This window comes from Cydia splendana, chromosome 5 (genome assembly GCF_910591565.1).
Source record: "Cydia splendana chromosome 5, ilCydSple1.2, whole genome shotgun sequence".
Classification (NCBI taxonomy): Eukaryota; Metazoa; Arthropoda; class Insecta; order Lepidoptera; family Tortricidae; genus Cydia; species Cydia splendana.
The window spans coordinates 3,424,524-3,449,571 of record NC_085964.1 but is presented as its reverse complement, the minus strand read 5'-3'; the positions used below and the strand labels follow the sequence as shown (position 1 = coordinate 3,449,571).

Sequence of the window (25,048 nt, the reverse complement as noted above, 5' to 3'; positions counted from 1 at the left end):
AGTTGCTAGACAATGTGTTTTGTTACCGCGGAGACGTTTTGGTAAATATTTAGGTATAATTTCGCTGAATTTCGGCTGGTAATATTTAGGATGACAGATCGGGGTGCTTTGAGAAGGGCTTTTATGTGTTGCTTATATGTTGCTTTACATTTTTTTTTTATATGTAGTCGACAAAGGTGTAAAAAATGCTTCCATAAGTAAGCCTAGAGTGTTTACTTACATAACTTTGTCACGTCCTTACATTAAAGCTTGCAATTTTCTAATAGTCTGAAATAGCTAGGTAAAGTACACGTCACGTCCTACGTAGTCTTTCCGTCGCTTGTTATCGGTTTAATATGAATTTTATTTTTCAAACCATTCAATCATAACATTTTGATATGTTGTCAAATTCAAATACAGCACAGTTGAATCACATAAAACGCCAACAACAAATATCGAGCTTACGCTACTACGTTACGACACGACTCAGCCATGTCGCACCGCAAAAAAATCGAAATTCAAAATCCGTGTATCTCCAGCTCTGTCACTACAGCAAGAGCGATAAAGACGGACGACCTTCGAATTTCGATTCACGGCAGCCCGGTTGATTCGCCGATGACTGGCGAATGATCAACGACCGACGACCTCATTAGTCTATTGATTGGCGGGAAGTGGGTCGCATTTAGTTTGCACTTCGAATACGGTATGGAGGCAAACATGAGGGCTTCCATATTTAAAACCTAGTTTCAGTAGCTTAGCACCTGGTTTGACTAGTTAAGAATTTACTTGAGTTGAATTTTAGGAAATATTGTGAAACGTTAGCGCTTATCAATCCAGATATAGTCAGATTTTTTTAAGTAAATCGAAGGTTACTAAACGGCTTATCTTACTACATCTTAAAATAATCTATTAAAGTACTTATTACCGCATATACGGAGTTATACGTAGCCCTAGCCGTACAGTGCTATCTACTCCAGCCGGCGTATTATGGATGGCTTTATCCATCTTTATCCACGTGATAAAATAACTGTCACTTTTTAACACCGTGGGATAGAAAGTGACGAACACCGTTTTATCACGTCACGTAGACAAGAACGACCATCATAAGTATCCGTACTCGTATATACTTATGTAAAATTCCAGATGTCAAATATTTAGAACACACTGTACATTTATCAGTACTCGAATTATCTAATCCAAAATATAATCAGCAAAAACTTCCTCTATTAAATCAACCCTTTGCTGTTCTTAATTAATATTATTAATGCGGCTTTAAAGATAAGTTAATCATAAAAATCTGTAGCGCCGTCACAAATAGGCGTTAAAAAAGTAACAAGGAAAAATGACAGTTTGACAAATTGACGGCGCGAAGCTCAAGATAATCCCCCAAAAAATCCTCTAAAAATTCCGAAGTTCAACGTTATAATTCAAGGTTAATTAATATTAGGGATTAAACTCAGGGGATCAGTGAGCCTGTTATTAGATAGGATTAGAATTATCAATCCATGTATAAAGTCAAGTGCTTTAGACGGCTAGACGTTCGGATTTTATTTTACTTTGATTAATCACTTGATATTTTGGATAAAATTAGTTTTAGAACAAAATTTTATTATAAAAATCAGACACACAGAATACTCACACACGCGCGCGTACACACACATCACAGTTTCATCTTTCTTTAAAATTAATTTTAATATTGTTAAATATGTAATATAAAATGTCTAACATTGTAACATTACCTACGCTTGTAATTGGGAAGGAACTGGCTCTTGAGACACAGGGAAACCTACTTTGAGAGCCAGGAACCAATGTTATGTAACAACTCAAAGTTGCAATAAAGATTATTTTATTTTTATTTTTATTTTTTTAGAAGAAAGAAAATACAATTTAAGGTGTATTTGGGTAAGTCCGAAAGGAAAAATCACTCAAAAAGTGGCAAATCATTCCGAAAACAGACTTATTACAACGGAATAATTATGAGTGGTTTTAAATGATTATCGGGATTAGCCATTTTCCGAAATTTCCTCAACCTACTTATAAGTCCACAACTTAGTATATAAAGAAAAAGAAAATTGATTAAAAAAACATTGGACGCTAAAATTGGAGTCTGGTTTTCAGTGGGGACCTAGCTTAAAATTACGAATTAGTGTCACAAGATAAAAAAACAAAATTATCCGATTCTTAGAGAAGGATTTGTCTAAAATACTCGAAATTTCAGCTCGAATAAATCTGCTTTGAAAAATCGAATCCCAAACGAATCGTGGATTGGCGTGGTCTGTCGCAACTCGATTTCGCTGATTGAAAACTATTCGATAGTCGCTGGACAAATCGATTACTCGGTAATTAATCGGGTAAATACATTGCTAGCGGTGATTAAAATTGGGTGTGCAGTTGATTTTGCATTTATACCTACATAGCAACATGATTATCATGTCGGATTATGAATTATTGGAATAATGATTAATTGAGTTGGTTCGATTATTAACGGTAAAATGGATGTATAGTCTGACAAAAAGAGTAGAAATTAATAAAGGGCAATTCTTAGATTGATTTGAAAGGGACGACACTACAGTATTGCCACTTTATAATTTCTACTCTATTTTGTCAGACTGTAAATTAATTTGTTGCACGCGTTTACTAAGCCTCATTATGTATAATACATTTATTTATTTGTATTGTAATTTTGTAAGCTAAATAAGAACCTACTCTGGTTTTAAAATGGCTAATTTCACATATTTGTAAAATATCGGTGATAGTTGATGGATAAACAGATAACAAGCTAATATTCAAGGCACTAATGATCCAGAAAAAATCAAGATAGATGCATAGGTATCATATTGGAAGCTATGAAACCACAGACATATAATATATACGTACATAGACCACCTCACACTTTTAATACGCCTTTTTACACTGCGTGTTAAAATGTTCACTGCTGCATATTTCCAATAGGTAATTCTACCGTATAAAGTAAGGTTACGATTGCCATTAATTCGCTTAAAGTTTAGTGCCTAAGTAAATTTTAACTTTATGTCAGCAGTAGCAACGCGTCCAAAAACTGATTTACAACTTTTTATTTATTGGAAATTTAAAAAAAATTACAATATTTAGTACCTTAATCTAACGTTTCGCCAAACTGTGAGACTGTGTGTGTGAAACTGATTTCCTTACAAAAAAAAACTTGAGAACCTATTTCAGTAAGACGAAAGCTAAAGTACGCCAAAGCGGGTCCTGCCATTATACCTCACTGTCAACAGTCAACACAGTCCAGATAAATCCTATTTAATTGTTCGTAACCGTCTTGAGGTGGTCGTTCCAAAACAAAGCAAGTTACTCACGCGGCCGTTCCCAGGGAGTCGCGTGTGGACGCCCGTTTATTTTATGCTAAGTTATGCGCTACAGTGTGAGAGTGCCCTAACTCTTCCGTAAGGTAAAGGAGATAGCGTTTTGGTATTTTTATTTAAGTTTTACAAACCTATCTGAGCGTCATCCTTGGTCCATCAGCTGATGGAAAAAAACCACGGAGATAGTTTTTTGTATTATTCCAAATAGGAAATACCGTATCTAGTATAAACTTCTGTCTCAATGTATGTCGCATTAAAGTGATTGCAGTTCACCATTGGGTGATAATGATTTTAGCCGCGGTAAGATGCGTTAGTGCAAGTGAGAAAGACGTTTTCTGCTGGCGGTAAGATGAGTCCTTGTTATATAACTAGTTTTTATTACAGATCTGACAGTATACCGCCACAGGTGTATATCTTTATTGTCTTTTCTGTACTATTTAGAGGCGGTCGCTTTTTGCAGAGCAAAAAGATGGACCAGTCACATCACTGGAGTGATTTTAAATAAGTAGATTCAAAGAGCCAAAGCCCAAAGAAAATTACGTACCACTGAGTATAATTATATCCAACAGTGCGTCGTAAAGGGTTAAGGAAGCGGAATAAAAGTCATTTCAGCCTATATACGTCCCACTGCTGGGCACAGGCCTCCTCTCATGCGCGAGAGGGCTTGGGCTATAGTCCCCACGCTAGCCCAATGCGGATTGGGGACTTCACATACACCTTTGAATTTCTTCGCAGATGTATGCAGGTTTCCTCACGATGTTTTCCTTCACCGAAAAGCTAGTGGTAAACATCAAATGATATTTCGTACATAAGTTCCGAAAAACTCATTGGTACGAGCCAGGATTTGAACCCGCGACCTCCGGATTGAAAGTCGGACGTCATATCCACTCGGCCACCACCGCTCCTACGGAATAAAAGTACGCTAGTGAAACTCGTAGAAACGCTTAACGATTGTCGCTTAAGCCACGCTCGAATAAAATAGCTGCATCGTGCATTCACGAATGTGATTTTATACAGGTGCATTGAATCCAGGCATTACGTATGTACATAGCTTAAGGCTCTCGCGCAAAAATAAACACTCTGTTTATTCGCCGTTGCCCATGAATACGAATGGTTTCTATTTTTATATTGTTTCAAAATAATATGAACAATAACATGTTCGTTTGATAAACAAATGTGTTTTAAGCTCTTAAAATTTTAAGTATTTAGGTACCTAATATACATTCGAATGACTTTTGTTAGGGTTTGTACTTTTGTCTTTTTTTAGGGTTCCGTACCCACCACCACTGTCTGTCACCAGGCTGTATCTCATGAACCGTGATAGCTAGGCAGTTGAAATTTTCACAGATGATGTATTTCTGTTGCTGCTATAACTACAAACACTAAAAACAGAATATAATAAATATTTAAGTGGGGCTCCCATACAAAAAAAGTGTTTTTATTTTGCAGTTTTTTGCGTAATGGCACGGAACCCTTCGTGCGCGAGTCCGACTCGCTCTAGGCCGGTTTTTTTTAACGTGGCCAACGTCTTATCCTATTTAAGATTTTTGCTGGTAATCGGTAATAGGCCAAAACAAAAATTTGTTATCGTTTTCTGCGTCTAATGCACAGTGACTTGTCCAGTTATTTTGCACATAGCCAATATTCGTTCGCTACGGTGTTTGCAGAACTTTCGCTGCACAATACAGTTTATTACAAACCTTTGTTACATTTATTATGTAAATGTATCGTGGTCATATTTTCCCCCGATTCGCGTCGCTCGTGGCCGGAGCGAAAGGGCCGCGGCGCGGAGTCGCACGCGCAGGTCATAGTCAACCACCGGAGGGCCTATCGCGTAAAACGAAAATCGAAATTTATCACATCGCACGAACATGGAAGAGCGATGGAAGGGCAAATAACGGAATTTAGATTTTCGTTCTTCACGTTAGGCCCTCTGCAGCGGTATCATGGTCGCATTTTTATCACCTGTCATGCAATGCGTCACTTTCGCACTTATTTATTTGTTAGAACGTGACAGGCATGGTGACAAATGATAAAGAGCCGACCATATTAGCCCCACTGGGCATCAAACTGATACGGATGGCGGGAACTTCATCGTATATGAAGATCGAAAATGTACTTTAAGGTGCGTCCAGGCCTGTAGAGATCCGAAGACCGATGGCTAGAAACCTTAGGTACAGTCGAAAGTTTTAATTTATGACCCATTTCAATCCATTCAGTATGAAAGTCGCTAGAGACCTCATACTATTGTCACTGTGACAAGGTACAAAATGGGTCATAAATTAAAACTTTCAACCGTACCAACCATGTATTTTCTACATATAAGTAGTCTATCTGCCGTATTCGAACTTCAAGATATTCACAAGAGACGACACGTACTAGATCCATTCTAGATACGTTATAGTTTAGATATCAACTAGTTCTCTTTTGCAGCGCAATTCGGGCAACCAATGTCACTTTTACGTTAGATAGAGTAAGATATCTATTTAGATGTGAATTGGATCTCTAAGTCATATCCTGTGGAAATCGTTCAACAGTATCTCCAGAATCGCGCAATTGTAAAATTTGACAGGTTAGATCTTAAACATATCGTTATCGTAACTTGGTGATGTCTAAAAGATGTCTAATAGATGTCTATCTATCTATACTAAATGCTAACAAAGCTTAACTTAGACCAGACCTTGTTATCAAAGGCGTTAGTACATTAGACAGTGGCCGCTATATATTTGCTGACGACATGTGTACGAAGAGACAGACAAACAGACCGTGTTTACCACTGCAAATTGAACCTGGAACCCGATACGCTGGCCAAACAAAAATGGTGGTTCAGTATGAGTTCCATTTGTAGTTGGTACGTTATTCGTTTGAACTATCGGACAATACGATGTCGCAAATAATCAAGTCAAAAACTTAAAAAAACGGCCAGGTGCGAGTCGGACTCGCGCACGAAGGGTTCCGTACCATTACGCAATAAACGGCAAAAAATCACGTTTGCTGTATGGGAGCCCTACTTAAATTTGTATTATATTCTGTTTTTAGTACATATTTGATGTTATAGCGGCAATAGAAATACATCATCTGTGAAAATTTCAACGGCGTAGCTATCACGGTTCATGAAATACAGTCTGGTGAAATATAGACAGACAGACAGATAGACAGACGGACAGCGGAGTCTTAGTAATAGGGTCCCGTTATTACCCTTTGGGTACGGAACCCTAAAAGTGGCAGCGAAGAAATAAAAATAAAATGTGCTAAGTAGATAATCATAATACATACACGTATAGTAGTTATAGTAAACTTCGGTGGAAAATAGTTTGCTAATCTTAGTAAAGCACGCAGACTTTATGTTCTTGTTAATACCACAACATTAAAAGATAAGCTAAAAGTATGATGAAAGTTGCGTGGATAAATACTCGTATACGAAATTAGGCTCTTTAGTCTTTTAACCTCGAAAATTGAAGGGAAATAACATTTTGAATAGGTATCGTGTACGACTTTTCAATTTGAATTTCAACGATCAACATTCGGAACATAGGTTTTCATGATCCAGTAATGCGAAAATGATAATTTTCTGCCCAAGTTTAGAAAATAACTAGTAGGTACTCACCTCGCAAAGCCTCGGGTCCTGATTTCTCGTCATCATGTCCGGGGTAGCGATCTGTAACAAAAAACAAGAAAATGAACTATAAAATATTAATATCAATTCTCGTAAATTAAAATTATCGTAATAACAAATTACTAGGCAGATTATGCGGGTGTTTTATCGGCCATAAAAGTTAAATGTTAATTGACACTAAATTAAATGCGTTTTATTTAATTTTGAAATTGTGTTTCCGGGTGGATTTCATCACCAAAAATTTCACCATACAAAAAAATATTTTTTTTAAATGTTTAATTTAACACGATTCTAGCTGGGTAAAGTAATAGGGGGCTGTATATTGAGGATATTTATGGTATTTATACAATCATTTGTGGCTTATATTTGAAGTTATCGCTTTCGGAAAATAAAAACGCAAGATGGTGATGACAATCATGGTATGGTAATGACTCTTTTATAGACGGTAATGACACTGCATGTACGGTAATGACGATTTGGGAACTAATTTATATATGTATTAAAAACGTATTAAAAAAAACAAAAACTTTTTTTAATTGTAAGGCTTTAGAACTTTAATAAACATTACAAATAACATGTTTTTGAACATAAGACTAGCTACATAAATTATTTTTAGAACATTATAAAAAATACATTTTATTCATATAAATAAATATATAACAAGTATTTTTATTGTATAATTTTAAATATTTTATATTCCGAAATAGGCAATTTATGTATTCATTTATTTTTTTGGGTTTTTTCAATGTTAAATCATATTAACAATATTGTACTCTTATTATCAGTTTAAACCCGCATCTTCTTTTATCTACTGCATAATTTGGTATTTATATCATATTATAAAATTGCTGGCTTACCAGTGAGCTTAATGTTTATGATATATTACTTTTTTTTTGATAATTTGATTCATTGCATTAGTTTGTATTTTTGTTGTTTTATTAATTAACTTTAAAAATAGCTATAATGATTTAAATCCATATATATATTGTTTAATAGCTAAACATTAATATATAATCAGTGTTTTATAAGTTGCAAGACCCCTACTTGTAATGCATGTCATAAGTTACAAAATGTTAGGTATTGGGTCCGGTGACTACCCAATGGTATAATTATTAATTGCTGTAATTATATACATCAATTAATATAATATTATCAAAAAACATAAGGCCATTACGATAGTGAGCCAGTACCGTAGCCTATGGTCGCCTAAAACTTAATATATGTTGCTTGTTTAAATACTTTGTTTTAACACGACTAACATGCAATTAAAGACTCTAAGTTGCACGATTTACATTATTAGATAATAAAAAATAAACATTTGTATGTTCTACGTTCTAAGTGACCTAAATTTTGCCTACTTCAGTCAAAATGTTATTTAAAACTAACCATCCTCTAGTGTGAAAAAAATAGTCATATCTTCTTCTACATTTATTCTACATTTATACGGTAGACATTATATAGTGTTAGAAGACATAGAGAACGTTTTTCAAACATACAGCTTAATTTCATAATGAATTATAGCAAAATAACTAGAAAAGTTTCTGAGAACCGTCATCACCATACACATGAAATCATCACCGGTCGTCATTTTTTCCCGGTGATGATGGGTATGGTGTTGACGATTTGAGAGTTTCTTGTTTTTATTTCTAGAATACGAATAATAGTAGTTAATGTCTATGCTACACAATAAACTTCATGTAGTTTGCCATTCATTTCAATAATTATTTCTAATATATCATTTGTAACTTTTTTAAACCAAAGCATAACGGTGATGATGCTCTGTTGTGACAAACTACGTTTTACAAATTTGTTCGTAATATTTCTCACGATTCAATGATGTGACTTTATAGTGAAATCATTTTTGGCATTCTATATTAAAGTGAAAAATAGGGCAAGGACCTTTAGCGGTATTTCGTTGTTCATACACGGAGATAAGCTCACATTGACATTACCATGACGGTGTTGACGAATATTCGTGACAAAATTTTAAATATTTTTAAATGTACTTTCTCGGTGAAGGAATTATTGCATATTTTCCCATGCGTTAAACAACAACATGGAAAAGATATAAGTAAAAGAAAAATCGCAATCGTACGATAGGTATGCTATAATTTTCACTGCAAACAATAAGGTTCAGATTTTTCCGGTAGACGGTGATGATTTTAGACACATAAAACATTTTATATAAAAAAAACTATTAAGTTATTGGAGATGGTAATTGAAGGAACATTAAGATAATAGTTCTTAAAAACATATAAAAAAGTTGCAACTCGCACAACCTACTAGTTTTTTTTATAAAGACCGAACCATAAGTTTTCGCAGGATTTTGAAATCCACCCTTCCGTAGTAATTAATATTTATGATAGGGTTGTGTGATGTCATTTATTACACGGGCTTTCTACATAATTATGTTACGACTTGTAGGAGATATGTTGTTGAAATAGTGACGTATGTAAGATTAATTCAAGCGGAAATGGATGGAATGTGTACGTAAAAGAATATTAAGCAGATTTTTCATTAAGGTGATATCGACAGTTTTATAAAGTTTTTCATAGTAAGTATTTAATTTTTATAACAAAATATTGTAGTGTTAACTTATTATTTTGTGTATCGAGTTACATAGAACTGTACCAAATTATGAAGTAAAAAGAAATTTTTCCTCGAAAATATTTTTTGTACTTTACGTGTGTGAAATAGAAATTTTCACACACCTTTACCTTCTTGCAAGGCGAAATAGGTTCAGACCTCAATTTGCTTTAGTTAAATATGTATCCAACTAGCCAGAGCCAGACAGTCTAAAATTAGGTTTCATCGCACACCGTCCTCAACGTCTCACCATCCATCTCTGTCCTCATTTCTTAAGCCTGTTCAATTCCTAACACGCACCAGCCTACTCTAAAGCCCTAAATTTACGATCTCACTTTTTCCCTCATTCGCAGATCACGTGACAATACACATGCCCTCAAACTTTAGGGTCAGCACGACCGTTTCCTGACCATTACGACGGTCCACCGCACATTCTTCCCAACTAGAACTTCGCACGCAACCCTACACATTTGTGACGGACTATCCCAAAAGGGACTTAATGGCGGAGAATCCTTTACGCCATTATTGACGAGGCTTGAACGTAAAAGCTAAGGTTAGCGACGTAAGCGACTATGGCAGTAAAGTTTATTTTCTTTGAACAATGCATTAAGCAAACTCAAAGGGTACATACTTCTTTATAAAACTGAACTGTATTTCATCCTTTAAATGTACAGACTGTCCCAAATTTCTAGGCAAACTTTGAACGTAACATTTGAGGCGAAAATTTGGCAATGGGAATAGCTCCGGCAACTGTTTGTCAAAAACAGACCAACAGACCAAGATGGCCGTTCTAAATTATATTAGTCTGTTAATGTTCAAAGTTTCGGGCGGTCACTGAGGTCTGGGTCCGATTGTAGGCCTTGTTTGTTTATGTCAGTTTAATGGTGTGACGTTATAATGTCATTTTGTAATTTAAGTGTAGTTCTAAGTTCTAAAGTAAACTTAATACTTAATCTTGATACTTGATTAAATATGGGAGTCTTAAAGAATGATTCAGTAATATGTCAGAATGGTTAGTCAACATGATTGTTGAGATTGATCTTTTATCCAAGAAGATAATATCACTGCCTATAAGATGTACGCAAAATTGTATTATTAAATATCATTATTCTTGGTATAACAGGAAATTACGTTTTAGCAGAAAAGGTATAGTCAGTGAGATAGCGCAAAAATTTCGTGTACAGTGTTTTTCAAGGAAAGCTTTATTATTAAATATATATGTCTACAATGTTTTAAGGGAGTTGTTTTAGGGGAAAGTGTCTGGATTAGGTTACAATACAGGAGTTGAAAGTGTCTCTAGGTTACGATAACCGCTTACCATCAGAAAAATTAACATTGTTAACAATATCTCAAATAACGAGTCTTCATTCGAACAAATATGTAGCATTAGCACATCCTTTGAATCAGGCGTTACTTTACAAGTCCATAGTAACTTAATCAATCAAATATTCAGTGAAATAAAAAACCGTATCTAAATGTCTATCTTTAGACTTACTTCAGAGACTTCTTTTTAGGGCGAACAGACATTAATAACAACTGTAACAATAACAATGTTAACCACATGTTATGTTTACGTGATGTGCTAATCATCTGCGTAGCATCAATCAGGGCACATGTTGCGTTACTTAACATAAATTATTAATGATGAGCGCAGCCTTCGATATATAATACCTACCTAATGATTTATTAACTGAATATACCTAGTAACTAGGTCATTAGGTATGTACTTACTGATTTTTGTACGTGAAATTAAAATTGTAAATAAGTTTTGACAAGATAAGTTTAGTTAAGATACAGAAACTAGACACGGATGGAAGTGGGGTTTACTTTTAACTTACAAATTGTATAATACAGATGTCTAACACAATGAAAAATTTAACTGCGATCAACTCTAATCAACGTGAGAATCGTGGGATTCAAACCCACAACTCTGGACTACCGGTCCAACGTGCTACCAACTAAACGTCATAGCGACATGTGTATTACTTTGATTGAAAGGTTTACAACCGGGGGCTACTTATTGTATATAGAAGGGACAAACTTAGTCTAAGTGTAAGGCCTGAGTGGACGCTTGAAGCGGAGCGTTCAGCGGGGCGTGTAGCGTTATCGTCTCAAGATCTTATAATGGGGAAATATTTGGGTAGCAATTTTATAGCCTGCATTTTCCCTGTGCGCCTGTTTGGCGATAACAAACTTACACTGATAAGGGATCTGCTGGATTTGGGAGAAGTTATGCTGTCATCTCTTTCTTTAGCGATATTGAGTCAAAGTTTTGCCTAAAGGGTTCAGGGTTGCTGGGTTCATATAGTTTTATTTATGTGACATAATCATCCGTTCTATGCTTGGATAAAGTATCTAGAAGTGTAGATATGTATTTATCTCTATTCACAGTCTCATTGACATGGGACTTACATGTTTTTGTTAAGCTATTAGAGGTTGGTCGACTTTTGATGCTGACTGTACACGTCCCAAAACAAATTAAAAAAAAATCCCAGGGATCTATAACCCAGGAAATCTCGATAGTGCGATTCACAAGTTCACGCGCACGATATAGCGATATCTATCCAAGTAGGAAACTAACAAAACAAACAGCTTGCAACATTGCATGTTTAGCAACTTTTTAAGCTTACTGGTTTTGCCGATTAGCAAATATTTGCCCTGTACTGTTAGCTACATGTTAATTACTCTGGCCATAATTCACCGACCGTCCATAAGTTGAGCCCGACCTCATTAGGGGGCATAAAGCGCGCAATATAAAAGAGTGACGCAGCTCTTCCGCTCATTCAACGCATGCGCTCAACTCGTTCACTGAGCGAATGGGTGAATGGATTCGCGTTTCGATTAGTGTTGATGGATGGTTGCGGAACGAGCTCTTTGATTGGTTCGGGTGTTTTTGGGGATTTTTGCGTTTAATTTAAAGGGATGACTGGATGGAGAATATTTCAACGGAAAAAAGGATATTTTACTTGAATATTAAAAAGATTTTTTATTAATGTATTTGCTGTTCTGGGGAGGCATTTTCTTTCTCTGCTTTAAAAATGGTATTAACAATGTTCAACTCAGCTATCATGAAAATAAAAATATTTTTTTATGTTAGTTGGTAAAAGTATCTATTTTATGTAATAAAAAATATTGAATATTTTTAAATGCTCACATATATTTTTCTAATGTACGACCATAGCAAAATCCACAACGCAGGTTTCTTCCAAATTGCAAAAATAGCCGAACTTAAACTTGCCGAAGTTTAGCGACCGAGTTGAATCTTAATTATCTTAGGAATCATTACATTACTGTAAGAAAATAGTGTACAAATAAAGAGAAAAAGCCTGTAATAATCAGAAGATTAACATATCGCAGGCCTGAGGCAGTACATACTTTATCATAATTCCTCATCTTTTCAACACAGCGCACCGTGCATGTTTTTACTAAAGAGGAGAAATTAATATCAACTAAATACTTAGCGTTTTCCTGAACAAAATTCTGCCTTGACGCGTAAACAATGCAGTCCAAAATCGTTTGTCATGCCTGTGTGCATAAATTATTCACAAATGTAGACAATTTGCTAAGTGAAGTTAAAAAACCTCTCCATATTCCGTTCCGTGCATACAAATCGCCGGCTTTAGACGTCGTTTTTGTTGCCACACATAAAAACACTGAAGACCTAAATGAGTGATTGTCATTATTTACCCTGAACGGGTTTACTGCGTCGGCGGATATGTCATTCATTCACTCTTATGTACGAGACCTTATAAACTGTCTGTCATCGCCGATGTATGCCTAAAAGCGTAACGTATACGGTTCAAATTTGCTTGTGTGTCTTTTGCATACTCTTACTAAGATATGCGCTTTTGTTTTTGTTCATCGCGGCTTTCATTCATACTTTTATAGGTGAAACTAATTCTTTAATAAGGCCTAAAACTCTCGCTTTACAATTTATTATCATCAGGAGGCTTTCATGGCGTTGTGAATGGAATTTCCCCAAGTAATACGACGTTATAAATAATGAGAATTTATGTCTGATCTAAAAATAAAGAGCCTCGCAATAATGTTGCCCGAACGAGATACTCGCGTAACGTATAAAGAATAAAATGCGAAAAAGTAAAAGTTATTACACGGAGTTAACGAATTTTCATCCAAAAACACATTTGTATTAAAAACGTTCCAAAACCAAAATCCCTTTGATGTTCATTCGAATTTTAATTGGGACCGGCCGGAGTTCTCACGGAGTAATTGAAACGTTTAAAAATAAAACAACGAGCGAAACAAGTCTTATTACAGGCCGGTGGACATGAATGCCATTTAATTTATACGCCGAGGAAAAGAAAACATGACGGCGGGTGTTCGAAATTTTAATTTAGTGGTGAGTCGGTCGCCAGGTGGCGCGACGGAACGTCTGCCGCGGTGGTGCGCTGCATGTGGTGAAGGTTGCGAGTGTACGGCGTTTTTTTTTTTCAAGACAAAAGGTCATTCACTATCAGCCAGTTTGTTTTGGTAGTCGTGCAGTCTAATAGCCATCCATATCACTAAAACGTAAAACATTGAATATAATAGACCAGTAGGGGAATGCCGGTTGAGAAATCAGGTAAGTTGGGTAAATGAAACATCGGAAATTGTACAAAGAAAATAACAATATCAAATTGTGAAAAGATAGGTTATTGAGAGAAACTATGGCACTTTAAATAAGTACCTTAAATGATTACTAATTTGAGTTAAAAAATAGTACATTTCGATGCTAGTGCGGAAGGTATGTCATTACTTCACGAGTACCGAGATATCTTGCCACGAGCCGCAGGCGAGTGGGAAGACTCGGGACGAGTGAAGAATGACATTTCCGCACGTGTATCGAACGACGTTTTTTAATACAGTTGCGAAAAAATAAGTAAAACATTGTTAATCGTACACTAAACAAAAGTGGTAACAGTGACAGCTCGCTTAGACGTCGTCTTTAAGTATATTATATCTATGGGCGTTTGGCAGCTATTCCGTTCCATTCAGACACCTTATTAAGAACGGAATTTTCAATATTCAATATTAAAAAATAAACGTGTTATAATGATGAAGAGGTAAGTATTAAAATATGAAATATGTATATTTTTCATATTCTTACATTAACAGTAGGTTTTTATGCTGATTACGACGTTTAAAGGAAACTAATATTAACACTCATCAATAAGTAGTCGTGAATTGGAACAAGTATAAATTTAAAAAAATTGGAAAAGTAAAAAGCACTAGTTCGACATAACCAACTTTCCGCACGCTAAACAGCTACGTAAAGTAGCACTTTGTGAGCAACTGTATTAAAAACACTTTTATACATTTACAAATATATTTTCTATACCTATGTAAGCTTAGACGCTATTATTAATTGTATGGTAAGATTATCTACTCTATAAAAATATACTTTTTTATCTCCTGTTTTGTAATAAGTAGCATCGCTCCCGCCTTATCCCTTGCATCTATACGTCAACTTGTCAGTGTATACGCCCCGTATTCGAACCACTTATATAACATATCTTTACCACCAGTATAACAGTTAGACCTTGAAACCCGTATTAACTACGCGTGATCAGGTATCACAATTTACTGGTTTTTATAAAAAGATGTGCTCGAAGTGATGGAGATACGAGTTGAGATCGAGATAAAGCGAGAAAGATGATGAGTGGCACTCCAATGTCTCCAACATAAAGAATGGTCCGCGTACTGCTTTCTATGGACAGGAAAAATATTGTTGTTACATTCCTACTTCATAAATCAGACGGATGATTTTGATCGGTACTTTAAATATTATGATAAAGTTTTAAATATGGTGGTCTTATGATCTTGAAATGTTTCATAATTTGGTAATAAAGTAAAAGTAAAGTATAAGTTTATAAGTAGGTATAGTTGGCTTTTTTTTTATTCACTCAATATATTTCTCTATCTGCACCAATTGTAGAGGTATCTCTGTTTGGCCCTATGGTTGACTGGTAGAGAATGCCATTTGGAATTAAGTCCGCCATTTGTACATTGTTGTATATATTTTGTGCAATAAAGTTTAAATAAATAAATAAAGGTAGACGCATACTTCCAAACTACTACTACTTACTACTACATAGCAGCAGCGGCTAATATGCCTACATATACTAGTGTACATAATAGATAGTGTATTAAAAATATACTTATAAAATGGTCATATAAGCAAGTGAAAATCACTCATATATGTTATTATACACTTCAAACGTCCATTTGTATAAACTACATCAAGTATTCATATACCAACGCGTAATACTACGCGCAGACTGTTTATATAGAGCCGACCAAAATTAGATAAATTTTCACTTATTGACATTAACATAAATCTGTGGGCGCTACACGAGGATTATAAAATTATTCGAACGCGTGTAATCTCGCCATAAATAAGGCCCAGTTTACATTGAGGTGTTGGTAACACGTGTCCGAATTGAGAATTAGATTTTGAAAGTTTGGGAAGCGATAGTGGTAACAATCATGTAGGTCATTATGTGGGTATAGTTATTCGTCCTAAAATATGATATATTTATTTATTGTTTTATGAATGAACAAATAAATATAAAAAAATATTCTAAGTAAGTAATACTTATCGTCGTGTTTCATAATATGTCATTTGACTAATTATATATGTACATCGTTCTTCAAGACTTACTGCGTCTCATTTAATTTATTCTAATTTATGTATTCCTCGCGACCTCCGAGAAATGTCACATTTAATTCCAGAATCGATTCTTGATTACCGATACCATCGAATAAATTAGAAAAATCCTATTTAACCGTGGCAATGGCCAAACCTAAGGGCCAAACAAATTAATACCGAAGTTGTCCGTATTGTCCGTTTAATTTATAGCTAACAAGTTCAATATTGAAATGGGATTAGTAATTTATTAAAAAAGTTCGAAAAACGTCCCGTCTGCTCAGAGTGCTATAAAATTTGGTAATTATAACGACCGCTGTACGTTGGTACTTCACGCCTTGTAAAATGTATACCTTGTAGAAGGTCCGGTTTGTTGGTTGTATTTATGGTACTAATTAGATGGAGGCCATTGAACTTGTTAATGGCTACGCATACATATAGGTAGTAGGTATTAAATATAATAATCCCGACGGATTATTGCTACACAATTGCTGCACAATGCATATTATTAGTACAGTCGCCATCAAATATATCGGAGCGGCCAAGGCGCTCAAAAGTATCTGAACACGCACTCTAACGCCCTAACAATAGAGACGTGTTCTAATTTTGTGAACACCTTGGCCGTTCCGATATATTTTATGGCGACTTTACTAATTATGTGTAATTTTCGTAGTAAGTTCAATTACGTTTAGGTACTTTTAATTCTACAAAGAGTCAGGTAGGTAGAGGCAGGAATCGAAACCGGTTTTTTGCAAAAACTTCGATATAACCATATTTTTTGGATTAATTTCAACTCGGAATGTAGGATTCAGTTGTGTATTTATGTTACGACTTTGTATTATTAGATTGCCCAATTAGAAATGAAATAATTAACAAAGAACGAAAAATGGGCCATTTTATTTAAAGTACACCCTACACTACCCTACACTTTTTTTTTCATAATTGGGATTTTTTATGTTATTTCAACTCAGAATCATGAGCTCTTTGGTCCTAATACGAGAAAAAAAGTGTCCCAAGATTTCCATACATTTTTCGATCTTTCCATTCCGAAACCGCCATACAAAGTCTATGAAAAAATTGTAACGGAATGCGAATAAAACCTAGGGACACTTTTTTTCTCCTATTAGGATAGAAAGAGCTCGTGATTCTGAGTAGAAATAACATAAAAAATCCCAATTATGAAAAAAAAGTGTAGGGGACAACTTTAAATAAAATGGCCCAAATACTGTTTTCGATCCCATACAAAAAATACCGGTTTCTTATTATTTTAGTGAATTTGTACATTTGTCTTAATGTTAAAATATTTGGAAAATTGATGGCTTTGGCTATAAACAGTGGTTCCAAAACTTTATGCCCCACCTTAACCCTTGCAGGTTGGCTAGGGTAGTAGCCTATATTCTACATTATCTACGCCACCTTTGAACTTCGTGTGTCATTAGTTAATTAATATTTGACGAAGTGTTAAATCTTTAATGACGTCTAGACTTGAAATTACAGGTTTAGTAATTTAAGGTTTCATGCCTCAAAATACCTTACCCAGATTTTTACGCCGAGGGGTAAACTAATTTATTAATGGCAGCAAAGGCGGCCGCAAAGAGTTATATGTTATATACCAGGCGTTTAATAAACCTGTATAAGTAATATCTAGACTCGAGACAATCATTAATTGAGCACAATATATATACAGTGGTACTACTAAACGAAATTAATAACTAGCTTAAATCTAAAATAGGCCCTTGAGGCATTGTACCAAGGATGCTGGCGGCATTTCCTCGCTGTATCGCAATGCTGATACGTTGTGCGAGGTAGCCGCCAGCTCTTCGGTCACCAGTTACGTCAACCAGACGCTTCGCGATTTCTGCGAACAACTTATGCGCGCTGGGACCCCATGGACCTAGAGTTTCAACACCAAATGGTACAAAATGGTACTCTCTACCGAGGCTCTTATATTTGTTACGTTTTAGAATTTCGGCGCTTTCCGCCGCTCCGCCCGCTTTTACAGTAGTCCGTTGGAGGTGGGACGGTGCCAGTGTGTCTACGCAGGTAGCATCCCACACCAACATCCGTCCCAAGCTCCAAGGAACTAAGGACACTCCATCGGGCCTCTTGCCATCATCTCTGATAATGCCAGTCGGCTCAAGAAGAGCAGGCACATTGATGGTGGCAAGAGACCGACGGACTATGTCATTAAGCGACGCATGTCTCGAAAAACGGCCTGCACTTTTTTGACAAGATAATCCGTGGTGTCCCAGTCGGTCCACGTCCGTGCCACAAGAGCATATGTGTGGCGTACACACCGAAACCCCGAGTCGCAAACCAGTCGCCAGTCTAAGGGAGGCCGGATCCAAGAAAGTACCAGTATTGGGCGAAGGATGGGCATGTAGCCAGTAACCGGCTTCCCGGGCTCCGACCGCCAAAAGCCTCGCGCGGTCTGGACCTGTACAGTTGTTTAGGAGAGTATTGTAAGTTAAATCACAGTAAACATTATCCCAACTCCTTTGTGAATTTGGGTTGTCTGGAAATTGTTTGCCTGGGCAAGCAATTTTAAAAGCATTTTTGGCGTCCTCAAAGCCCGCGATCTCACAGTTTGTGGGCAAAGCCCTTAAGATATTTCCTATGAGACCAGACGTGCTATGAGTGGACGCTAAAAAGGCTGGGGAAGCCACACTGGAAATTTTGCGAATTCCTAAACCTCCAAACCGAATGGGGAGGGACGCTTGAGACCAGGAAGGCTCACTTAGCTGAATGTTTAGAATCGTCTCTAAATTGAGCACATGAAACTCAATCAACGTGAAATTGATAGTCTTGTTTCCGTTCGCAGCGGGGCCACACAAAGAGCGATTTGTGCCAGTTATTGCGGAGCTCATTTTCTGCACTTACTTATTAACGGACTCTTTATAATTCAGTCTAATAGTAGCTTCGGTACTTTTAGCGTGAATACGGGGTTTTGAATATATTAAAACCGTTTATCGAGCGTAAAATATCTTATATTTAGGTGTAACCATTTAAATGAGGCAGTTGGTAAGAAGTTATTGTGATTACCTATGGACTGGTCAAGGCTGAAGTTGAAGTTGATTTGTATGAGTTTAAGTAAGTAATGTTGTTATATAATATAAACTAGTTTTAGTAGCCAAACTTACTTCTAGAAAATCACAATGCGCAACTTCTTTACCAAGCGACTGAGACAAACGTAAACCTATGAAAATTAAGTACAGTAAACCACTATGTAAACTATAGTTCAGTTATAAAACTTACCTAGAAGTTCAACTCGTAATTAACTATCAATACAATACCAAACTCTTTTTTCTATCTTTTTCTTTTTTTTTATCGTTCTAAAGAGAGGAATAAAGGAACATCAGATAGTACTTTTTCCTCCTTTTATGAAAATATTTTGCCTCAGAACAGTCAAATAATATTAACATCTGAAAGAAGATAGTCGAGTTAGTTTTGTTTTGAACCACAGTTGGGAGACTTGGGAGTTTTTGGTCTATACTCGTAGTTAGGTGGTTTTACGGTAATTAACTATACGGTAAATACAATGATGTTACCTATCAGAATATTTTTATGTTATCGGAATAAGTTTAAAGCTTTAATAATTTCCAAGTTGGCGTATTTTCATCGTTTTCTATATGTATCTTATTCTCTGGCTCCACAGCCGCTAACGGTAAGTGAGTATGATATTGAAATGAGATACCAATGCTCAGCCGCGCTGTAAACTTCACCGATAGTCCCTAGGCCGTAAAATAGATGATTGCACTGTTTGAGGCTAGCATGTTATTAGCTGAGGAACAGGTTTACTGCCGAGCCGAGAATCGTCAGATTGCGCATGGAAGATTGGTTGGCGAGGCGTTTATAGATGTTGATTTTCACTGGTTTGGATGTTTTAAGGCATATACGAGTATATATTTTTTAAGAAAAGGAAAGCTTTACAAGAAAACCGATTTTCCTTTAAATATGTTTAGGTTATATTATTTGCATTTGGAAAAGGTTTACATAAAGGATGACTCACGATAGAACGGTTCGGGTCCGGGCCGAGGCTTCCGACTCACTTCATTTTCTATGACGAGCGATCGGTGATCACTTGATGCTTTCTATAGAAAACTGAAGTGTCGGACGTCTCGGCCCGGACACGGATCGTTTTAGCGTCAATAGTATTTATGAAAGAGTAGAACAGAACAGAAAAATTACTTAATTTTGTTTAAATGTAATACAACACTGTAGCCAAAGTCTTAGTTTTAATATAAAAGCAAATAAATAAATATGAACATTTAAATTAAATGCACTGTAACAAACTCAACAAGACAATTTATGCCAAATTATTAAATATAATATAATATGTTAATAAAGTAAAGCATTTTTCGTAGAAAAGTGCGCGAAACTTAATTTTCAAATTTGCATTTCTCTCGGACTCTTAATGAACACAGTCGGAGAGCGATTTTTAATTGTTGAAATTAAAATAAACGCCGAATTGCAATCACGGGAGATAAGAACAAAACGATACTTTGTAGGGACTTCGTTTTATGTTTTTCTTTTTAATACTAAACTAAAAATGTAAAGCGTGGGAAGAAAACAGTCTAAAGCGGACAGACGGCCCGATTCGAACTTTATGATGCGTCAAATATTACGACTAGATACGACATGTGTCAAAAAGGACGGTTTTGTTTGAAGAAACGTCACTTTTGATACTGATATATCTAATTCATATCGTATCTAGTCGTAATATTTGACGTATCTTAAAGTTCAAATCGGGCCGCATAACAGCTAGGTAAATAAGGAATAGCGCGCATTCAATCAAATAGGTAAGTTTTCCATTCAGTCACACTTTTGCATAAATCACTTTTATTACTGATAATTCAGCATTTTCTGCATTGATTGTAAATTATACATCAGCAAGCCGGCTTTGCTTAGGTTAAGAACAAACTTCATAAGTCGCTTAAGAATACTTCTTACAACAAAAACAAAAACTAAACTCTTTAACAAATTTTGCGGTATAGTTTTGTGTTAAAGTATGACTCACGACAGTTGAAATTCGACAAACGAATGTTTTGTGTAAGTATGATGTAGCAATAGTAGGTATAAATACATTGGGATAACTTCTTATGCGGGATAATTTTGAAAATTGCAAATATCTACAAAACTACGAAACACTTTCTTCTTTGGCAACAGTAAGAAAGATGCCTTGATAAACGTTCCAGTAGTTTAAGTGTTGCCAAGTATGAAGCGCTTATAGTTTAGTTGATACTTATTAGCGATTTTCAAAATTATTCCGCCTATAAACTAATAACACGGAAACGCACTAGGTCTTGAGTAAACGATTTATTCTTGGACTGAATATACGACAATGCATAGACCGACGCTACCGTCCTTTTCGCGGGAACCCATCTTGACAGAGTGTGGGCCGATGACATACGCTTTCAGTTACGGCACGTTCAAAACCCCGCTAACAAAACATAGGTTGAAGATCACATGAAAAAGATCCGTTAGCGTATTGATATAAATGCGTGTGATTCCCCACATAATAGTAATATGCAGTAGCTGGACTAGCGTGGATGGGTCGAGATCAAATCCGTGATTACACGGTAATTGGGCCCCGGTGGAGGAGATTGCACGCGATGCATTTAATACGAAAGCAGTGAGTGATTCGTGTAAACTGGTTCTAGTATATATTTACCTACATTACATTTTCTGTAAATGAAAAATGTAATATGTCTCACGATTTTATTTTTTTTATCATTTATTTACTTACATATTTTTATAGAAATTTTAAATTTCGATAAAAAATAGTTTAAATCTCTACAGTTCGGATTCGCAGGTCTCGACTCTGTAATGACTCACGTTAGACCAGGCCGGGTCCGGGCTGGAGCTTCCGGCGTTTCGTTTTATATGAAAAGCATCACGTGATCACCGGTCATCTGTCATAGAAAAGTAAGCGCCGGAAGCTTCGGCCCGGAGCCGGCCCGGTCTACCGTGACTCACGGCGTGAGTCATCCTTAAATTGTTCTACATATAGGGACAAAGACATATCTTACTTTTAACGCGTAATCTGATCCGCTACTTTCGATGCTGACTGTAAAAGCTTAACAAACATAAATCGCCAAATCTGTTTCTCAAAGTTTCCGATATCGGCCAAAGTCCAGGCATCTGAGATTGCATCTATTCGCCGTTTCCAAACGAGAAGTCGAAGACGGATAAAACTTCAACACTGCCGGCCATCTTTGAATTGTTTTAAAGCAAACTTTGGCCCTGTTTTGTTGCTGATCATCCGTTCGAATCTTCAATCTTATAAATCGGAACAATTGTTGAAACCTCTTGTTAACTTTGGTGCCCCAAAAGTTTATATTTAATTTAAACCAATAGACTTAAAATTGTAAGGCTTGCTAGTAACTTTGTTGCATAACTCGTAAATTATAAATTTTCCTGTTTATTTTTTTTTATCAGATGTGTGCTGTGTGCTGTTACTGACTTTTAAAAGGATCCTATTAGGAAAATACCTTTAATTTTAGCAAAAAAACACTAAAAAGGATTTCAGTCTCAAATAAACATACTATCATTGTCGATTTTGCAAATGTGGCTAATCCCTTAGGTACATATAGATGTTTCACAAGACGCACGTACTTATTCGATTTTCTCTTAAACACTTTAAATCCTTTTAACCTGTAGAACCTTTACTTATTATGAGCAAACCGGTCCCGCATTCTAATTTAAAAAGACCTTTTAAAAATAACGTCCCACAATAGACTGGAGAGCTTTTTCCACTCGTTTTGCACACGACAATCGTGTCCAGAGTACCAAAGGAGAGAATCGAATATAAACAACTCGATAAATTCCATGTTTCACGGGAAACTCGACTCTTGCATCGCTCAGGGACGTCATTGTGATCACTCGCTTGAGTCCGTCGTTCGTTATAACCAGTATACGAGCGTTCTAGGATCAAGAATATTTGTAGCGGCTCTAGAGGTCCCGTTATAATGGTTTATTTAAAAACTCGATACAGGAAACGAATGCGAATGCTAGACCAGAGGGCCTATCGTGAACCACGTTCGTCGTGATGCCTCCCTGTCACACATACGTACGAATTTACAAGTGCGACAGAGAGGCAACACGTCGAATGTAGTTCGCGGTAGGCCCCCTGGATCGATGCTCTTCAAAATGCAAACCGAGTTCAAGTTGCGTTCGCGTTCAGCTTAGGGAATAGTATATTCGATACGTTCTGGGGACTCAAAGATCACTTACCAACTGGATGGAATATAAAATTAAGTAAACGGTATGGATTCCATACAGCATACCTACTTATAGCACAGTGTAAAAAGTTACAGTGGACCGACGCCATTGATGTTTGCGTAAATGCCGACACCGCACAAGAACACCTTAACCTTGTAAAAGACTTTTACATAACTGCCCAAAAAAGTACACATTTCAAATAAGACACGCTATCCTTGTAAGTAGTACCGAGCTACTAACAGTACTAACAATGGCGATGTATGTGTGCAGCTCGGGTGCGCGCGACTCACCCCTCGCCCCTCGCACCCCGCACGATTGGCCTGTCTAGACGGCTTCGTTGAATGACTGTATTGTTCTATAGACTGAAGTCACAGGTGCTCTCGTTTTTGTTAGTATGTGCTAAGCTAATATCAGTTGCGTCGGCGCTTAGCACCCCGGTGCGTGTGTAAGTTCAATTTAATAAATAAAATTAGCTGAAGTAAAAAAAGGAGTGGTGCAGTTCGTAGTGTTTTACGAATGTATTTTGCGTCGTAAATGCAAGTCTTCGTATATTCTCTAATGCGGAGTCTAGAGAAGATAGGATACTATTCTGGTGGTGTGACAAAATGAATTGTGATACAATCGTGCGGTATTGCATTTCGGATTGTGTATTCAGAATCATAGCCGGAATATATCGTTTTGATTGCATAAGTCGTTCGGATTATGTCGGGTTGTAAAAATTTAACGCGCTTGTAAAACTCAGATTCCGCTATTATATGTAGTAGTGTAATAGCAATTCAATTTCAAACACATAGAGAGCTTATATTTAATATGTGTGTAAATTATTGTAAATAAAGCAGTGCATTCAGATTACTAATATGGAATTGCTTGTCTGTCTTGTACTTACTTTTTATACTTATCATCTATACAAGGTGGCTAAAATATAACTGCATTCCCGTTGCCAGCGAGGTTTTGGGATTATACTGAGCAGCTTTTACTATGGGACCAACCCCGAAATCGCAAAAAAGAATTTGGCTGTTTCATACAATATTTTGGCTGGTCAATTTTCTATGAAAGGGTAAAGTTTTTTTTCGCGATTTCGGGGTTGGTCCCATAGTAAAAGTTGCTCAATATAATCCCAAAACCTCCCTGGCAACGGGAATGCAGTTATTTTTTAGCCACCGTGTATATGGTAAGCTCATAAACATAAAATCAATTTGATGCCGATAATGTGCCAGTGGCATGAATGGCATGATACCTTCTGTGCCTATTAAGAATCTACTTGTTCGCAAGCGAAGTAACGGCCGTATTCGAACAATGCTTATAGGATGATACAGCGATACGATACCGATCTGTCAGTGTCAAAAGTGACATTTCTTCAACTAAAAACGGCATTTTTGACACTGATAGATCGGTATTACAGTATCGCTGTTACATCTTATAAGTGTTGTTCAAATACGGCCGCATGTTTTAAGTTTCATGAGAATGCTACGAACTCGTGTATTAGTTTAATACTACTAGTATTACATTTTTAGATTAAAAGCCAAATCATATTTAGAAATCGAAACGACAGGAAGCGACAGATTGTTTAAATACTCAATCCTTCTAGACAACAATACAATACAATACAAATAATCTTTATTGCACACCTCATTACAGAAAACAGTACAAAGAATA

At 36.2% G+C, this 25,048-nt stretch overlaps 1 protein-coding gene across 2 annotated transcripts in view; it reads right to left on the bottom strand.

The window, feature by feature from the left end:
* LOC134790442 (leucine-rich repeat neuronal protein 1-like) overlaps positions 1-25,048 on the bottom strand; it is a 341,152-nt gene that overhangs the window by 187,644 nt on the left and 128,460 nt on the right. For both annotated transcript variants that reach the window (XM_063761247.1, XM_063761246.1), the window contains exon 3: positions 6,931-6,981. In XM_063761247.1, coding sequence (XP_063617317.1) covers positions 6,931-6,966 — 36 coding nt within the window. In that variant the 5' untranslated portion in view covers positions 6,967-6,981. The remainder of the gene's footprint in view (positions 1-6,930; positions 6,982-25,048) is intronic.